Raw genomic sequence first — 16,077 nt, 5'->3', positions numbered from 1 at the left:
TAATAAAAATGTACATATATATATTTTTTAAAAATATATTTTATTGATTTTTTTACAGAGAGGAAGGGAGAGGGATAGAGAGCCAGAAACACCAATGAGAGAGAAACATCGATCAGCTGCCTCCTGCACACTCCTTACTGGGGATGTGCCCGCAACCAAGGTACATGCCCTTGACCAGAATCGAACCTGGGACCCTTGAGTCCGCAGGCCGACGCTCTATCCACTGAGCCAAACCGGTCAGGGCAAAAATGTACATATATTTTTAAAAGTCAACAAAACTTCCCTGCAGAGAAACACAACTGTACAAAATGTGCAAAGTGGCCTTTATTGTCTCCGAGGAACTACCAGACCCAATAAGCAATTCCGGGTCCCAGCCGGGCAGACACCCTCCTTCCCATCACTGCACTCGGCCTGACCGGACTAGACCAGACGGGCGGAAAGTTTACACCACACGGCAGCAAGGTCCCCTCGACAAACGGGTGGAAGTCAGGGTTCTGACTGTGTAAGCTTAAATGCTGGGTAGAAAGGCCAAGTGCAGTCCTAAGTGATTCAATAAGTGATTCACCTCCAACTGGGAAACGTACAATTAGTTGTTTTACAAATTTAGATCTTAACCCTATTACTCAACGAGGATCTCACCCCAACGGGTAGGAAGGACAGGACCTTCGAAGGCTGCGGCCTGGGACCCCACGGACCCCACCCCTTTACTGTATCCCTCGTCTCCTGCAGAGTCTGGACCAAGTTAGTCACCAGGAGGCACGACAGTGCGTGGCTGTGCCACGGCGTGAAGAGCCTTTCATTTGCAACTGAAGCGCAAGGCGCACACCCAGAGAGGGCGCTGCTCTCTGACCTGCGTCCTTGCTGGGGAGCAACACAACGCCGCCCGATTGCCCACTGGCTGCAGACACAGCCGTTTCTCCGAGGAAAACGCAATTCTCTCCAGAAGGTTCACCTGCGGCTGCCGAAGGCGAGGACAATTGGAAGACAATTGGCTTCCCTCCCCAGGCTGGACATGCACACGCACTTCCCTGCGGCTGAAACAACTGAACGAATGTTCTAGAGTTAACACTGCCTGCGCTAAGTCCTGTCAACACCGTAAGGCTTTCTGGTTCTCTCAGGAAAGCGCCGTACTTTCCTTTAGGGAACAGGGTGTGAGGGCACACAGTGAAGGCCATTTATCCATGAGCTATGTCTCCCTCTCGACGATTTTAATGCTTCCCACCGACCAACCCTGACGGGAGGCGATCTGGCTCCCTTGAAAGGAAACACCGGGTACATAATTGATGGCACTGCTTTGCTCAGGAGTCCCAGGCCAAGGCCAAAGCCGCCGGAGAGCTAGTCGTCCACAGTGATGTTCCGGAAGAGGTAGGCCATGGACTCCCCGTTGTGGATCCGGCGGATGGCTTCGGAGAGAATGAGGCTGATGTCCACCGTCTTGATCTTGGGGCACTGCAGCTTCTGCACCTCGTGAGGGACGGTGTTGGTCACCACCACCTGTCACGGCAACGCGGAAAACGAGCATTGTAACTGCCGTGCCCCCCGTGGTCACTCGGAAAAGTTTATCCATTGAGTAGCCCCAGCCCGTCCCAACCCACAGAACGTTACTCTGCCGAGTCTGGTTTCTACAAACTAGACTAAGCAACTTCCCAGGGAGAGGTTTCGTGGTCAGAACGTAAGATTCTGAGCGCCACGGGCTGGTGTGCAGAAGTGACAGGGTGAGGCCTTGCACTGGGCCAAGAGAAATGCTCGTCGGGCATTAACCCTGTGGAAGCCCGAATTACACTGACGTGCACAGACGCTGCCAGGACAGGCCCCTGGGGAGGGTAGGCAACACTGAGCGAGTCCCTCCATTACGCACAGAAAAGGCAGCAGGCCTGGCCTGAGCTAAGTGTTCGAGCCCCGCAGACAGACCTCGTCGATGGAGGACTCCTCGATCAGGCGGGGGGCCTCCGCGGACAGGATGCCATGCGTGGCCATGACGTAGATCTTGTAGGCGCCTCTCTCCTTCAGGATCTCTGCAGCAGCCACGAAACTTTCCACGTCATCAATGATGTCGTCCTGAGAAGAGATGGGGGGAGGAGGTCCCGGGGCCGCCTGGGAGCACTCTCTGCCTTCCCTGCACCCGCTGCAGAGGACGCGAGTCACAAGCAGAGCCATCCGCCCGGTCAGAGCCGCACACCCAGCAACGGCAGCAGGGCTGCGCGGACTGCACTCTGCATGGCTGTCGGTGCAGAGAGCAACGCCTTCCAGGCACATGTGGCATATACAGCTGGAGTTTATGACCCCTCGGGCTCATTTCCAGTGTCAAATGTCAGATCAACCTACACAGCCAGTGCCCCATGCACTTTCCTGAGAAAGTTAAACGGGGGGGCAGGGGGCCCCCACACAGAAAGTGAGCCACTGCGAAGGACCATCCTCTGGCCCAGCAAAGGCATTTAGAGCTGGGAGCACATAGAACACTTGCTCTCTAGTGAAAATGGAACAGCTCTGCCCGGCTGGCATGGCTCAGTGGCTGAGCATCAACCTATGTACGAACCAGGAGGTCACATTTCAATTCCCAGTCAGGGCATGTGCCCAGGTCGCAGGCTCGATCCCATTGGTCGCAGGGGGCGGCCAATCAATGATTCTCTCATTGATGTTTCTCTCTCCCTCTCCCTTCCTCTCTGAAATCAATACAAATATATATTTTAAAAAATGGAACGGCTCCTCCTAGTTCACCTCTCCGCCCTAAAGCTTAAGGTGGAGGGTGTTAGCTGCTTGGATGGGACCTACAGTTTAAGACAAACGTCACTTATGGGGGTGAACTTTCTTATGGGAGTTACCAAGCTCTCCTTACAGCTGTTGGTTATAATAATCCCTGTTCATCTACATAAAAATGTCTACTTATCCCGCTCCGCCCAGGAGATGCACTGACATACCACTATGATGGCGATCCTCCCGCCAACGTCTCCGACCACGGTGATCGGTGGCTTCTCTTTGGCCATCATCACTAGCAAAACGACACAAATGACAAGACCCAGTTAGTCATGCATCACTACGTAACTGTGATCACAGCCAATCTCACCCTCTGGAAGTGGTGGCAAAACCACTGTAGACCAAAAAAAAAGAAAGCAGATTCCTCTTCAAGGAGCCAGGGGTCTCTCAGAAACAGCCTGTCTAGAGCACGCTGTCTGACAGAAACAGACGATGAGCCCCCTGGCGTGGCTCAGTGGTTGAGCATCAACCTATGAACCAGGAGGTCATGGTTTGATTCTCAGTCAGGGCACAGGCCCGGGTTGCGGACTCACTTCCCAGTGAGGGTCACGCAGGAGGGAGCCAATCCATGATTCTCTCTCATCATTGATGTTTCCATCTCTCTTGTCCTCTCCCTTCCTCTCTGAAATCAATAAAAAAAAATTAAAAAAGAAAAGAAACAAACGGTGAGACATATAATTTTACATTTCCTAGTAGCCACATTAAAAAGTAAAATCAGCCGAAACCGGTTTGGCTCAGTGGATAGAGCGTCGGCCTGCGGACTGAAGGGTCCCAGGTTCAATTCTGGTCAAGGGCATGTACCTGGGTTGCGGGCACCTCCCCAGTAGGGGGTGGGCAGGAGGCAGCTGATCGATGTTTCTCTCTCATCGATGTTTCTAACTATCTCTCTCCCTTCCTCTCTGTAAAAAAATCAATAAAATATATTTAAAAAAAAAAAAGTAAAATCACATAGGTGAAATGAATAGATTTTACGCAATACAGCCAAAATATTATTTCAGTATGTAAGCAATATGCAAATTTATTAGAAATGTTTTACATGGCTTTCATACTGTCTTCGGAATCTGGTGTGCGTATTACACAGCACTTCCCAGCTGAGACTAGCCACGTGAGCCCGGCAGCCACCTGTGCCAGCCAGAGCCGCAGGCGAGGAGAGCCGGCAGCGCCCGCCGCTCCCGGGAAAGCCCCCCGAGACGGCGAGGAATGAGAAATGAACGCCCCTCCCAGAAACCCCGGGAAAGGCCGCCGGCAAGAGCTGGCGCTCGTTTCTTCCAAGGGGACTTCCACTGGACAGTGTGACCTTATTAACACGATGACACAGTTTCCTGAAAGTCCGGAACCTGAGAACAATGAGTCCGAGTCCCCCACGTTTCCGGGTGTCATCAGTCCTCAGAGGAGAGGCTTCGTATCTCGCTGGGAAACCCTCCCTGGAAAGGCCGTCGGTGCACAGAGCAAACGGCGGACGGAGCGAGTCCCCGGGAGGAGAAATGTGTGTTGCAAGGACAGGCCGGGACCCTCCGCTTTAGAAAGTGGTTTACTATTCTGAAACATTTCTTAAGCTCGTAGTGGGAGAGGGGAAAGAAGGAAAGTCAGGGCGATTAAGCCGTCAGTAGTTACCAGCCATTTGGTAATTACCAGCCCAGCTTAGCTGATCCCTCCTATGGGCACCGCAAACCTCAACGAACAGGGGTGTGCCTTTCTCCAGCAAACTAGCCGAGTTGCATTCAGCACTATTTTACTGGCCAATTTCAGACGCTTCCTACTTCCCCCTCCCAGACACAGGGCAGGGCCTTGCATTTGGACAGAGAAAGGCTCTGTATATAAACCCCACCCAAGGGAAGAAAACAGGTCACCGTTAGGAAAGGCTTCCTCAAACCCTGTCCTTAATGAATCCTAGCGCCCCTTAAAGAGAGGTGGGCCCTTTTCTTGACTAAAAAAATGAAAAGGTTGCGAGCCAGGATCCCTCATCAAATATCAGCAGAGAACCAGCTCCAGCCGGAGACAGAAAGCCAGCCGCAGCGCTCTGTTCGCGGCCGACCCGCCTCTCCCCCAGCACCTGTCCGTCTGCAACGAGGAAGAGCTCAGCGAGGAAGGCTGAGCTTCCCGGGGCTTTGAAAAGCAGCCTGGCTCCCCAGATGCCCACTCCTTGCTCATAACGAGCTAAACCTGACACATAACTGATGTCTCCTACAAACAGAGAAACTTTCTACAGGGTCCGCAGAAAAAACAGCGCCTGGCAGGCTTAGAAAAAACAAGCCCGATTTTTTCCCAACGGCTTGCCCAGAAAATAAAATACCAAGCATTTAAAATTGCAGCCCGGCCGGCGTGGCTCAGTGGTTGAGTGTCGACCTATGAACCAGGAGGTCACGGTTCAATTTCCAGTCAGAGCACAGGCCTGGCTGCGGGCTCGATCCCCAGTGTGGGGCTTGCAGGAGGCAGCCGATCAATGATTCTCTCTCATCACTGGTGTTTCTATGTCTCTCTGTCTCTCCCTTCCTCTCTGAAATCAATAAATTAAAAACAAATTTTTTTTTAAATTAAAATTTCAGTAAAAGTAATGTACTGTGAAGACAGGGGATAGAGGGTGCTTCTACTACCCTACGATTAAGGTTCTGCTCTCCGCCCTGGCCGGTTTGGCTTGCAGCGGTCCTCAACCTGTGGGTCGCGACCCCTTTGGCGGTCGAAGGACCCTTTCACAGGGGTCGCCTAAGACCATCCTGCATATCAGATATTTACATGACGATTCATCACAGTAGCAACATTACAGTGATGAAGTAGCAACGAAAATAATTTTATGGTTGGGTCACAACATGAGGAACTGTATTTAAAGGGCCAGAAGGCTGAGAACCACTGGTAGTGGATAGAGCGTCGGCCCACAGACTGAAGGGTGCTGGGTTCAATTCCAGTCAAAGGCACATACCTGGGTTGCAGGCTCTATATCGGCCCTGGTTGGAGCGCGTGCAGGAGGCAACCAATCAATGTGTCTCTCTCACAAAGATGTTTATCTTTCTCTCTCTCCCCCTCCCTTCCACTCTCTCTAAAAATCAGTGGAAAAATATCCTTGGGTGAGGATTAACAAAAAATAAAATGAAAACATTCTTTAAAAAAAATAGTAGCAATGAATTAGACTGTAACACACTGAATAAAGTAGGACTCTATGAATCCATACGATACAAAGGAATGAACCAGGAGGGAGAAGGGGAACTGGGAAGATCACCATTTGTCAACAACCACAGGAACAACTAGTCACGAGGCAACAACACGCCCCAATGAAGGAATATTCTACCGAGCACCTGGCCTGTGCTCTTCAGAGAATCAAGGTCACGAGAGACCAGAACAGAGGTGCGTTCTAGACGGAGACTGAGTGCAGCGTGTCACCTTCTACTGGGCTCTAGTCCAGAAAACGACGTTCTCTTTTGTCCTAAAGGACATTGGTTGGACGACTGACAAAATCTGAGGAAGGTCTGAAGATTGGACAATAGAATGAAAACGAGGTTAGTGTCCTGAGTCTGGTCATTGTAAACATTAGAACGCTGACGCCTCAGACAGGGGCCTGTCTGAAATAACCTGGGTGTGAGGCTCTACTACACCCACCTGCTAATGTGTTTCGGAGGCATGGCGAATGGATACACATTTTTAAAAGAAATAAACTCCTTCCTCAGATATAAGAAGCATAATACACCTTCCAGTTGAGAACGCTGGTTATTGCCACTCGAAAGTTCCATGGAAACACACACCTCCACTCTGCTTGGTCAGTCACAGTCTGTCAGTCACCAGGTCATCAGCTCTATTACTAACTCGGGGCGAACGCGCCCGATCAGCAAAGCCTGGTATCTGACCAGCGTGGCCATCGCCCATCGCCCAAGATAGAAAGCTTAGGCTTCGGAGCGTCACACATACAACTTTTCTACTAAAGCTAAAATGATCTCACCCTCTCGGATTGTCTTACACAGCCCGCAAATGTGTACAACAATCTCCTTTCACAAAAGGCGAAATCAATGCAAAACCATTGCCATAGGTATTTAAGAATACCAAGACGGCAAGTCCACATCAGTATTAATTCCTAGCCATTCATGTCATCCAAGACTTTCTTCAGTTTCCAAACAAAGTAAGAAATAGAGCTAATCTTACACGGCAGCTCCAGGCCGGGGTGCACCGTGGCGTTTTTGACCATCGGGGGAGAGTGGCGGCCGTCGTCCATGTCCAGCTCGGTGCACTGAGCCTCACCGTGGATCACAGCCAAGCCCAGGCGGAGCCTCTCAGCATACGACTGGGCCCTGAGAGAGAGACGAGGGAGGTGGGAACTTCTGGGAAGAAAACCCACGCATCACTATTCCATCGTTTTATTAATCACAAAATGAAAGGAACATTCCACCTCTTAGGGACACACAGGGAATTATTTATACAAACCAGAATGTGGGCCCAGGCCAAAGAGTAAAAGCCTCCAGAGGCCTGTGAGCCGAGATGTGGACGAATATCTGCTTCTAGATCATTTTGGTTCTAGCCTTTGTCCAATAACCTAACTCTTCTTCAGAAGGAAACACTTTGTTGAAAAAGGTCTCTTAAAAGTCACTGCTGCCCTGACGGGTTTGGCTCAGTGGATAGAGCGTCGGCCTGCGGACTCAAGGGTCCCAGGTTTGATTCAGGTCAAGGGCATGTACCTTGGTTGCAGGCACATCCCCAGTGGGGGGTGTACAGGAGGCAACTGATTGATGTTTCTATCTTATCGATGTTTCTAGCTCTCTATCCCTCTCTGTAAAAAAATAAAAAATATATTAAAAAAAAAATCACTGCTGCCCTGCCTGCATGGCTCAGTGGTTAAGTGTCGACCTACGAACCAGGAGGTCACAGTTCGATTCCCGGTCAGAGCACAGGCCTGGGCTGCAGGCTCCATCCCCAGTCAGGGGCGTGCAGGAGGCAGCTGATCAATGATTCTCATCATTGATGTTTCTCTCTCCCTCTCCCTTCCTCTCTAAATCAATCCTATCTAATAATAGGCAAAGACTGAAGTTAACCATACCTTCGCTACACCTCCCATCGGCTAATCAGCAAGATATGCAAATTAACCGCCAACAAAGATGGCAGTTAATTTGCATATGTAGCCGTGAAGCGGTGGAGCGAAGACTGAAGGCGGCTCTGCTGGAGCAGTGAGGGCTGTGAAGGCGGCTCCGGCCAGAGCGGCGCCGGTTTTCCTCCGGCACCTGGGACCCAGGCCTATTGCATGAATCTTTCCGTGCAACAGGCCTCTAGTAAAAACGTATTTAAAAAACAATAACGCCTGCCTGAAAGTGCTCATAGCCCTTCTGCCTTCCTTTCCCTACGAGTGTGAAGGAAGCACTTCATTATCAGAGATGTGGCGCGAGTCCAGGCCAATGAGCTTCCACGGCCGTGACAGGACAGCCCCTGATCCCCAAGCAGCTCGTTCTGACTTCAGAGAGCACCCCCAGGGCTTGCATCAGTATCTGGAGTAGTTACCTTTTTGCAGCATCAGGAGACTTAGCTACAATGACTGCATTTCTGTAATTTGGAATCTAGATTTGGAGGAAAAATAAGAAAATACTGAAAAGTTATACCTGGATGCTGGTATTACATTCTTTCCTCTAATAACAACAATCCACACTAGCAATCACATATACTAGAATCTCATTCACACATTTTAGAATTTTAACACTTATCAATTAACGTCATTGCAAAAGTACTGTTACATCAAGAAGGAAAAAAAGTAATTAGTTCTTAAAACCTTCGTTTAAGAACACAATTCTTCGTTTAATAAGCCAATTGCTAAAGATACTTAGAAGGAAATCCAGATTTAGTCTCTGAACTCTATGACCCTCCATGCCTAAGTGCTGACCCTGTCTGGCTGCCTCAGGATCGAGACTAAGGGAAAGGGCACGCGCGTGCCTCTCAGTGTGGAAATCGGACACCAGAGAGCAACTACAGGGAGGACAGGGTGTTTGCGGTGGCTCCTCACTTCTTCCTGGATATACTGAAGCAGGAAAGGTGAGGCTCTAAGGTTGTCCACGGGAAAGCTGAAAAAGCCTTGAATTTCCTTTTGGTGAAGATCCATAGTGATAATGTGAGTTAAACCTGAAATTTTAAAACAAAGAATTACAAGTTCACCCCTGCAAGTTAATGACTACAGGGGACACACACTAGACGCCCAACTCCTGTTTCCTAACAAAAGATTGGAGGCCGGGGGTACTGTTAACAAGTACATGACTTATAGACTTTATCTGCAACCTTAACAAAACCTAACGAACTAAAGAATGTGCCCAGCCTGGCCAGTGTGGCTCAGTGGTTGAGCACTGACCTGGGCACTAAGAGGTCCCCAGTTCAATTCCTGGTCAGGGCACATGCTTGGGTTGCACAATCCCCAGTAGGGGGCGTGCAGGGGGCAGCCAATCAATGATTCTCTCTCATCATTAATGTTTCTATCTCTTTCTCCCTCTCCCTTCCTTTCTTTCTAAAAAATGTGCGCAGCGTCTCTAACCTTCCACAAAGACAAAGCCTTGAAGCTGGGAGAAGTGCTCTCCTCTGCTGCTATTACTATTAGCTTGGTCCTCAAAAACAAGAAAAGAAAACTCAGGTAGAAGTAAAAATATGAAGATGAAATTAATAAATACTGAAGCAAAATTTGATGTAAACATAGTAAGGCCTTGACTAAAAAGTTTAGGAAGAAATGCGAAAAGACTGTGGCTAAGGCAGAAGGAATAAGAAAGCAAAAATAAAGTAATGTACATATTTAAAAAGAAGAAATCATGTAATATAAAGATAAGATACTGAAGGATGTAGAACAATTTCTATCTGTCATAAAAGAACGGGCCATGAAATATTCTTATAGAAAAACAATGAAGACAGACTGATATATCAACAGGGCTAAACAAGAGATGTATGTTTCTGAGGACTAAAATCTGTTCAATTTTTTTTCTTTTGTTAGAGTTTTAAATAAACATCACGCAAATAAAATTCCCATCATTGTAAAGTGCTATTACATTTGATTCATAGGCCAGCTAGTATGTCACTGCGACAAAAACACATTAGAATAAAAGCAAAGAAAAGGAGCTGCTATACAGAAAGACACAGGAAGGGAACAGAGGAGTACATAAGCTGAAGAAGTAGCAAAAGAAAAGCCCTGTTTAATATTATGTACATAAATAAAACTCAGCAAAAAGGCAAATACAGAAATCTAGACCTGAAACTCAGAAGGTCAGGAGTGCCCAGATTCCAGTTAAAATGTGATGAAGGTAAGATGAAACGTGAAGGAAGACGACAGAACGATGTCAAAGGCCAAGATCAGAGAAGAGTGGGAAACAGTGAAACAGACAATGTCACTCCAAGCCTTAGAGCAGTGATGGCGAACCTATGGCACGTGTGTCATTTTTTTGGGTGATTTTTCTTTGTTAAATGGCATTTAAATATATAAAATAAATATCAAAAATATAAGTCTCTGTTTTACTATGGTTGCAAATATCAAAAAATTTCTATATGTGACACGGCACCAGAGTTAAGTTAGGGTTTTTCAAAATGCTGACACGCTGAGCTCAAAAGGTTCGCCATCACTGCCTTAGAGTGACATTGGAAAAGGTAGGAATTCCTGCCTCAGCTCACCTACCCCTCACCAGCACTGAGCACAGGAAACAAGGGGCCCTCAGTGACGGCACTTGGAGAAAATGGGTCCCCCCCTCCATGAGGGCGGCACGGGCTAGTCTCAGGTCGGGAGGAGTCCCAACTCACCCGCTTTCGCCAGCATGGACGCCAGGAGCTTGCACACGATGGAGCCTCTCTTCCTCATCTTGCTCTGCTTGCTGTAGGGGAAGTACGGGATGACCCCGATAATGTTCCTGGCGCAGGCGGTCTTCAGCGCGTAAGCCATGATCAGCAGCTCCATCACAGCGGTGTTCACGTCTCTGAAACAGCGCAGGTTTGTGTTTGGGGATTAATTTCATCGATTCGCCCCTGGCAAGGATCTCGACCACAGCGATTTCACATAAGCTGCCCAGACGGGGGTTACAGGCATCTACCAGCGGACAACAGCTGGGAGTCCTGAAAGGCTTCTCATTTCTGACACTATCTACCGGGAGGACAGCACCAGCTCCCACAGGCTAGGGGCTCAGACCAACGAGACTGCCCCCACCACCCATCCCCACCTGCTATGAATCAGAGGCTCCCATGACCCTCTCCTCAGGTTATGAATTTGCTAGAATGGCTCAGAAAACTCAGGAAAACTGTTTAACATGCAAACACATTTATCATTTCAAGAACACGAAATTGTTGTTCATAGGAAACGACAATGAATTGTGTGAAAGCAGTGCTAACTCTTACCTGGGTATTGTCTGTATAATGAAAACATCTTGGCCTCGAACAGATTCTTTTATTTCAACTCTTGTTTCTGAAAAATAAAAATGCCCTGTGGCTTTAAGAAAAGCACTCCTCACACCACAGATAATTAGAGCTCAGGAAGAGAAAAGGAAGCGTGGAACCATGAAGCCAGGCTTTCACTTTAAAAAAGAATCCGAAATCACTGGATACTAAGTTGCCTTTGCAAGGACCAAGGGCACCTTAACCAGAAGTCCACGCCCGCCAGAAGATTTACGAGGCAGCATTCCTAGGACACTGGCCATCGGCAACGTGACCTCTACACGATCACTTCATGTAAGGGTTCCCCAGGGGAACCCAGAGGGCAGGGAAACAGGTAGCCAGCCTAAGTGAAAGTCTACAAGACACTTGAGAGAAAAACTGAGAGGTGAAAAGAACAGAGTTTTTACTATCACCATCACCTAGAACCAGATTGCTCTTTTTTTTTTTTTAATCCTCACCCAAGGGTATTTTTCCAATGATTTTTTTTAAGAGAGAGAGAGTGGAAGAGAGAGGGAGAGACAGAGAGAAATATCGATGCGAGAGAAACACATCATTTGGCTGCCTCCTGCAGGAGCCCCGACCAGGGCCCAAGCCCGGGAGGAGCCTGCAACTGAGGTACGTGCCCTTGACCGGCATCTACAGGCTGCCGCCCAGGTGGCTCATGATGTGCCGATGGCCCAGTGGACAGATAAACGCAGGGAGCATCACCCGCACAGCCCACTAGAGAAGAGAGAGCCGTCTACAGCTCCCCTTTTTCATCCCACATGACAGGACACTTGCATTATCTTGGAAAAAGAGGAAAGGACGCTTTAAGGAGTCGAGATTTAAAGGGAAGTACAGAATGATGACTTATCCCTCTAACGTTAGAGGAAAATGTTTCTGTGTTAAACATGAGTAATATCTGCCTTTAAATACACGCCGGCCAGTGAAAGCATGGTTCAGAGGACAGAGGATGCTTCAGAAATAAGAGTAACTTTACCTCCATTGGTCTCTTGATATACCACCGACTTCCCCAGTTCAGCACCAAGACGCCTATGGGGAAAGGAAAAGGCAATTAAAGAGTGCTCCACCCAAAACACTCCAGCTCGCGTGCACGTGTCACAGAAAGGCTGAAACGAGTCCGGTTTTCTCTGCCAGAAACCATGAGAAAGTGTAATGCGTGGAGCACTAAAAGCGCGTGGGAGGCCACAGCGGCGCGCACCAGGCTGTCACGCAGTCTCTACTGGAGCCAGCCCACAGCTCACAGTTTTATGAGCAATAATTGTCCTGGAAAATCACTCCCAAACAAGGACTTGGCTACTAGCAGTAACTCCCAAACCACAAGCCAAAGGTTAATGCCTCCACGGTCAAAGGCACGCAGACCTCAGAGCCATTAATCAAAGGCAGAGCGAATCCTGCCTGGATCCCGATGAGAACAAATCAAGTACGAAAAGCCCTTTTTGAGACAACCGGGAACAGGAACAAGGGTGCCGCGGGGCGATAGTAGGAGCTAATGGTGGATTTTTGTGTCGCTGTTGTGGTCAGCGGTTAGCGTCACCATTCCATGAGCGCAGTGACCTGATGTAAGCTTGGAATCTGCTTAACCACACTCCAGGCAGATTGTTCAGCCTGAATAAGGAGTGAAATTCCGTTACATTGTTACAGGCTACAGCACGGATGAAGCTTGAAGAATGAAAAGACAAGTCAGACACGGAAAGACAGATACTGCATGATTCTGTTTACAGGTGTACCAGAAGAGGCAATTCCCAGGCACAGAAGTAGAACAGAGGTTGCAGGGGCTGGGAGAGGGGGGATGAGGAGCGAGTGCTTCAAGGGGTCAGAGTTTCAGCCTGGGAAGGTGAGTTCCGGAGATGGCCGGTGGGGATGGTTGCACAACAGTGTGAATGTCCTAATGCCACTGAGCAGTACACTTCAAAATGGCTGCGATGGCCCTGGCTGGTCTGGCTCAGTGGGCAGAGCCTTGGACCACCGACTGGAAGGTCCTGGGTTCAGTTTTGGCCAAGGGCACATGATTGGGTTGCAGGCTTGATCCCCAGTAAGGGGGCAGGAGGCAGCCGATCAATGATACTCTCTCATCATTGATGTTTCTCTCTCCCTCTCTGTAATCAATAAAAATACATTTTTAAAGATAAATAATTAAATAAAATGGCTAAGATGGTAAATTTTGATACGTATTGTACTTTACCATTAAGTACTCTAGTCAAAAAAGGTGAGGGATAGGTGGAGCAGATGAAACAAGATTACCCAAGTGTGGGACTGGATGAAGGATAGGGGTTCATTACAACACACACGTCATCTGCACAAACCCTGGGAAGGCAGTGCACCTGTTTTCTTAATAAACGTCATCATCAAAAACGTTTTAAAATCCCTGCTTGACATTTAGATCCGAAAGGAATCCTGGAAATAAAATATCATAACCTCAGAGGTCAATCCAATTTAATGATCCTCAAGCTCTGCTCAGCAGTAAAACTTTGTTCAAATAAAGTCTTACTGAGAAACTCAACATATGAAACAGATAAGAGAAGTAGTTACAATATTTATTATGCACAGCAACTTAAAACCTTTTTGGACCAAGGCAGGGAAGAACCTAATATCAAAACAAAAAAAGCAAAACAGTGACATTTTAAATGTGCCCTCCAGCCCTGGCCGGGTGGCTCAGACGGTGGAGCATCCTCCCATACACCCAAAGGTCCCCCATCAGGGCATGTGCAGGAGGCAGCCGATCGACGATTCCCTCTCACCATGGATGTTTCTATCTCTCCCTCTCCCTTCCTCTCTCTGAAATCCAGAAAAACATTTCTTAAGTATAAAATCAATAGAAACCTATCCTCGGGGGATGATTAACAATAATTTCAAAAAGTGCCCTCCAACTTTCCGTTCTCTCTCAGCAAGGTGCATGGGGTGAACCTGGCCCCGAGTGAACGCACACAAGCTTCTATTCAGAGTCAGCGTTTTAGTTGGTCTCAAAAAGCAAAGACAAACAGTCGGGGTTAGAAACAGACACACGGCAGTCGATTGCACAAGGATTGTTTTTTACCCTCTTTTCACTTAACATTCCGACTGGAAAGCAGATAAGCATTCTGCATTTCCATCGGGAATTTAAAAATGTAACCCGGCCTTTGTCCAACCCAGGAGACGTCCCAGGAGCGTGCGTGTAAACTGCTTAAAATGCGAAAGTGGCTTCAAATGTCAGCTGACAAACGATTCCTTCCGTCTGTATGTTTATCTGGAGGGCTCAGAAAGCTCTTCCTGCCCTGACCGGTTTGGCTCAGTGGACAGAGCATAGGCCTGCGGACTGAGGAGTCCCAGGTTCGATTCCAGTCCAGGGCATGTACCTTGGTTGTGGGCACATCTCCAGTGGGGGGTGTGCAGGAGGCAGCTGGTCGATGTTTCTCTCTCATGATGTTTCTAACTCTCTATCCTTCTCCCTTCCTCTCTGTAAAAAAACCAATATAAAAAAGAAAGCTCTTCCTTTACATTGGGGCTCCAGGGTTCCCCCCCACTCCACCCCCCAGCCAACTAGAAGAAAAAAGGCCGCTTAGCAAGCAGGTGCTGGTCAGGGGGCCACCCTGAGCCTCTGCCTCCTGCACGCTTGGTATGTACACAGCATGTTGCTCACGCTCACAACATTCTTGCCCGCAGGCAGAATCATCCCTATTTTACACACGAAGTTGGGGGAAATCAAGTCCCCCGCCAGTGTGAGAGCGAGGAAGCGGCCGCTGGAGGTGCAAAGGCAACGACTGTCCTTCCGATGGCCGACCCACCTAAAGCCGCCGTGCAAACTCCGGGGAGACCCATCGATTCTGTCGCTGCCCCCACAAATCTGCTCGCCCGGAGCTGCCTCGTTCCCACGCGCCCCCCACCCGCCTCTCCACCGGGGCTTCCGCGGCGGCACCGAGCGCCCGGGGAACCCTCCAACCTGCCGCCGGGTCCTCGGGGCGTAACCACATCCTGGCCGCCGGCCCCTGGAGGACGCTTGGGGACGACGGTGGGCAGATTCCCGGGTCACCCCCAACCCGGGGAACCGACCCGAGCCCCCTCTCCAGGGCGCTCGCTCCGGGGGTTGCGGAATCCTCCCCACCGGCCTGGGCAGTGGCGCTGGGGTGACGAAAGGAGGAAGAGCGGCCCAAGCAACGGGGGTGGGGACGCATTAAGTCATCGAAAGTCTGCAGAATTGGGGGGACGGGCGGGGGGGGGAGGGGACGCCTTGGGTCACCTCCAAGCGTTTGTCCAGCCCCCAAACGGCAGGAGTCGGCTACCTGTGACCCCCTCCCCAGCGGCAGGGCGGGGGGCCTGGAGGGACAGGGGAGCAGGGAGGGCTGCCCGGTGGCCCCCGGCCCGGCCCCGCCCCGCCCTTACTCGGTGATGCGCTTGGCCAGCTCGGTGCACGCGGCCGTGGAGTTGGCCGAGAAGACGCGGTAGCCGGTGCGGGCGGCGTTCATGGCCAGGCGTGCGGCGGGGCTGACTCGCGGGGCGCGGAAGGCCGAGGACACGGAGAGCGGGGGCAGCAGCAACAGCTTCTTGGGCATCGTCCGGCCCGAGGCGCGGTTACAGCCGGCCCGCGACGGGCTGCGGCCGGGAGGGGTTCCGACCGAGGCGGCGGCGACGCCCGGGGCCCGGCTGCGGAAGGCGCCGAGCAGCCCGGCACCGGAGAGGGGAGTCCGAGACCCTCACGCTCCTCGTACCCAAACCCACACGAGCTCTGGCGGAACCCACGTTCGCTGCGACCGACGCCGCCGCCGCAGCCTCCAGAGACCCAGAGGGAAGGCCGCCGCCCCCTCCGGGCATCCGGGAAACCGAGAGGCGCCGGCTAGAGCGCCCGCAGAGCCGCCATCTCGGTTAAGGGCAAGGCGGTGGGCAACTCCAACGGCCTGTTCTCCCTAGAGGAGCATCATGAATTCGCTGCGCCGCTAGGCTTTGCCGCCCCACAGGAGGTCTTTTTCTCTCACGTCCTTGGGCTGTGCAGCC

At 50.3% G+C, this 16,077-nt stretch overlaps 1 protein-coding gene across 1 annotated transcript; it reads right to left on the bottom strand.

Moving 5' to 3' along the window:
* Window positions 1–306: 306 nt before the first annotated feature.
* On the bottom strand, window positions 307–15,638 carry PRPSAP1 (phosphoribosyl pyrophosphate synthetase associated protein 1). The gene is made up of 10 exons (XM_036339349.1): window positions 15,469–15,638; window positions 12,089–12,141; window positions 11,074–11,140; window positions 10,486–10,658; window positions 8,723–8,838; window positions 8,227–8,282; window positions 6,883–7,028; window positions 2,919–2,989; window positions 1,912–2,058; window positions 307–1,494 (listed from the first exon to the last, which is right to left on the bottom strand). The coding sequence occupies exons 1-10, from the start codon at window positions 15,636–15,638 to the stop codon at window positions 1,336–1,338; spliced, it is 1,158 nt and encodes a 385-aa protein (XP_036195242.1). The 3' UTR covers window positions 307–1,335.
* Window positions 15,639–16,077: the final 439 nt, after the last annotated feature.

This window comes from Myotis myotis, unplaced genomic scaffold (assembly GCF_014108235.1).
Source record: "Myotis myotis isolate mMyoMyo1 unplaced genomic scaffold, mMyoMyo1.p scaffold_m19_p_17, whole genome shotgun sequence".
Lineage (NCBI taxonomy): Eukaryota > Metazoa > Chordata > Mammalia > Chiroptera > Vespertilionidae > Myotis > Myotis myotis.
This window is presented reverse-complemented; position numbering and strand designations above follow the sequence as displayed.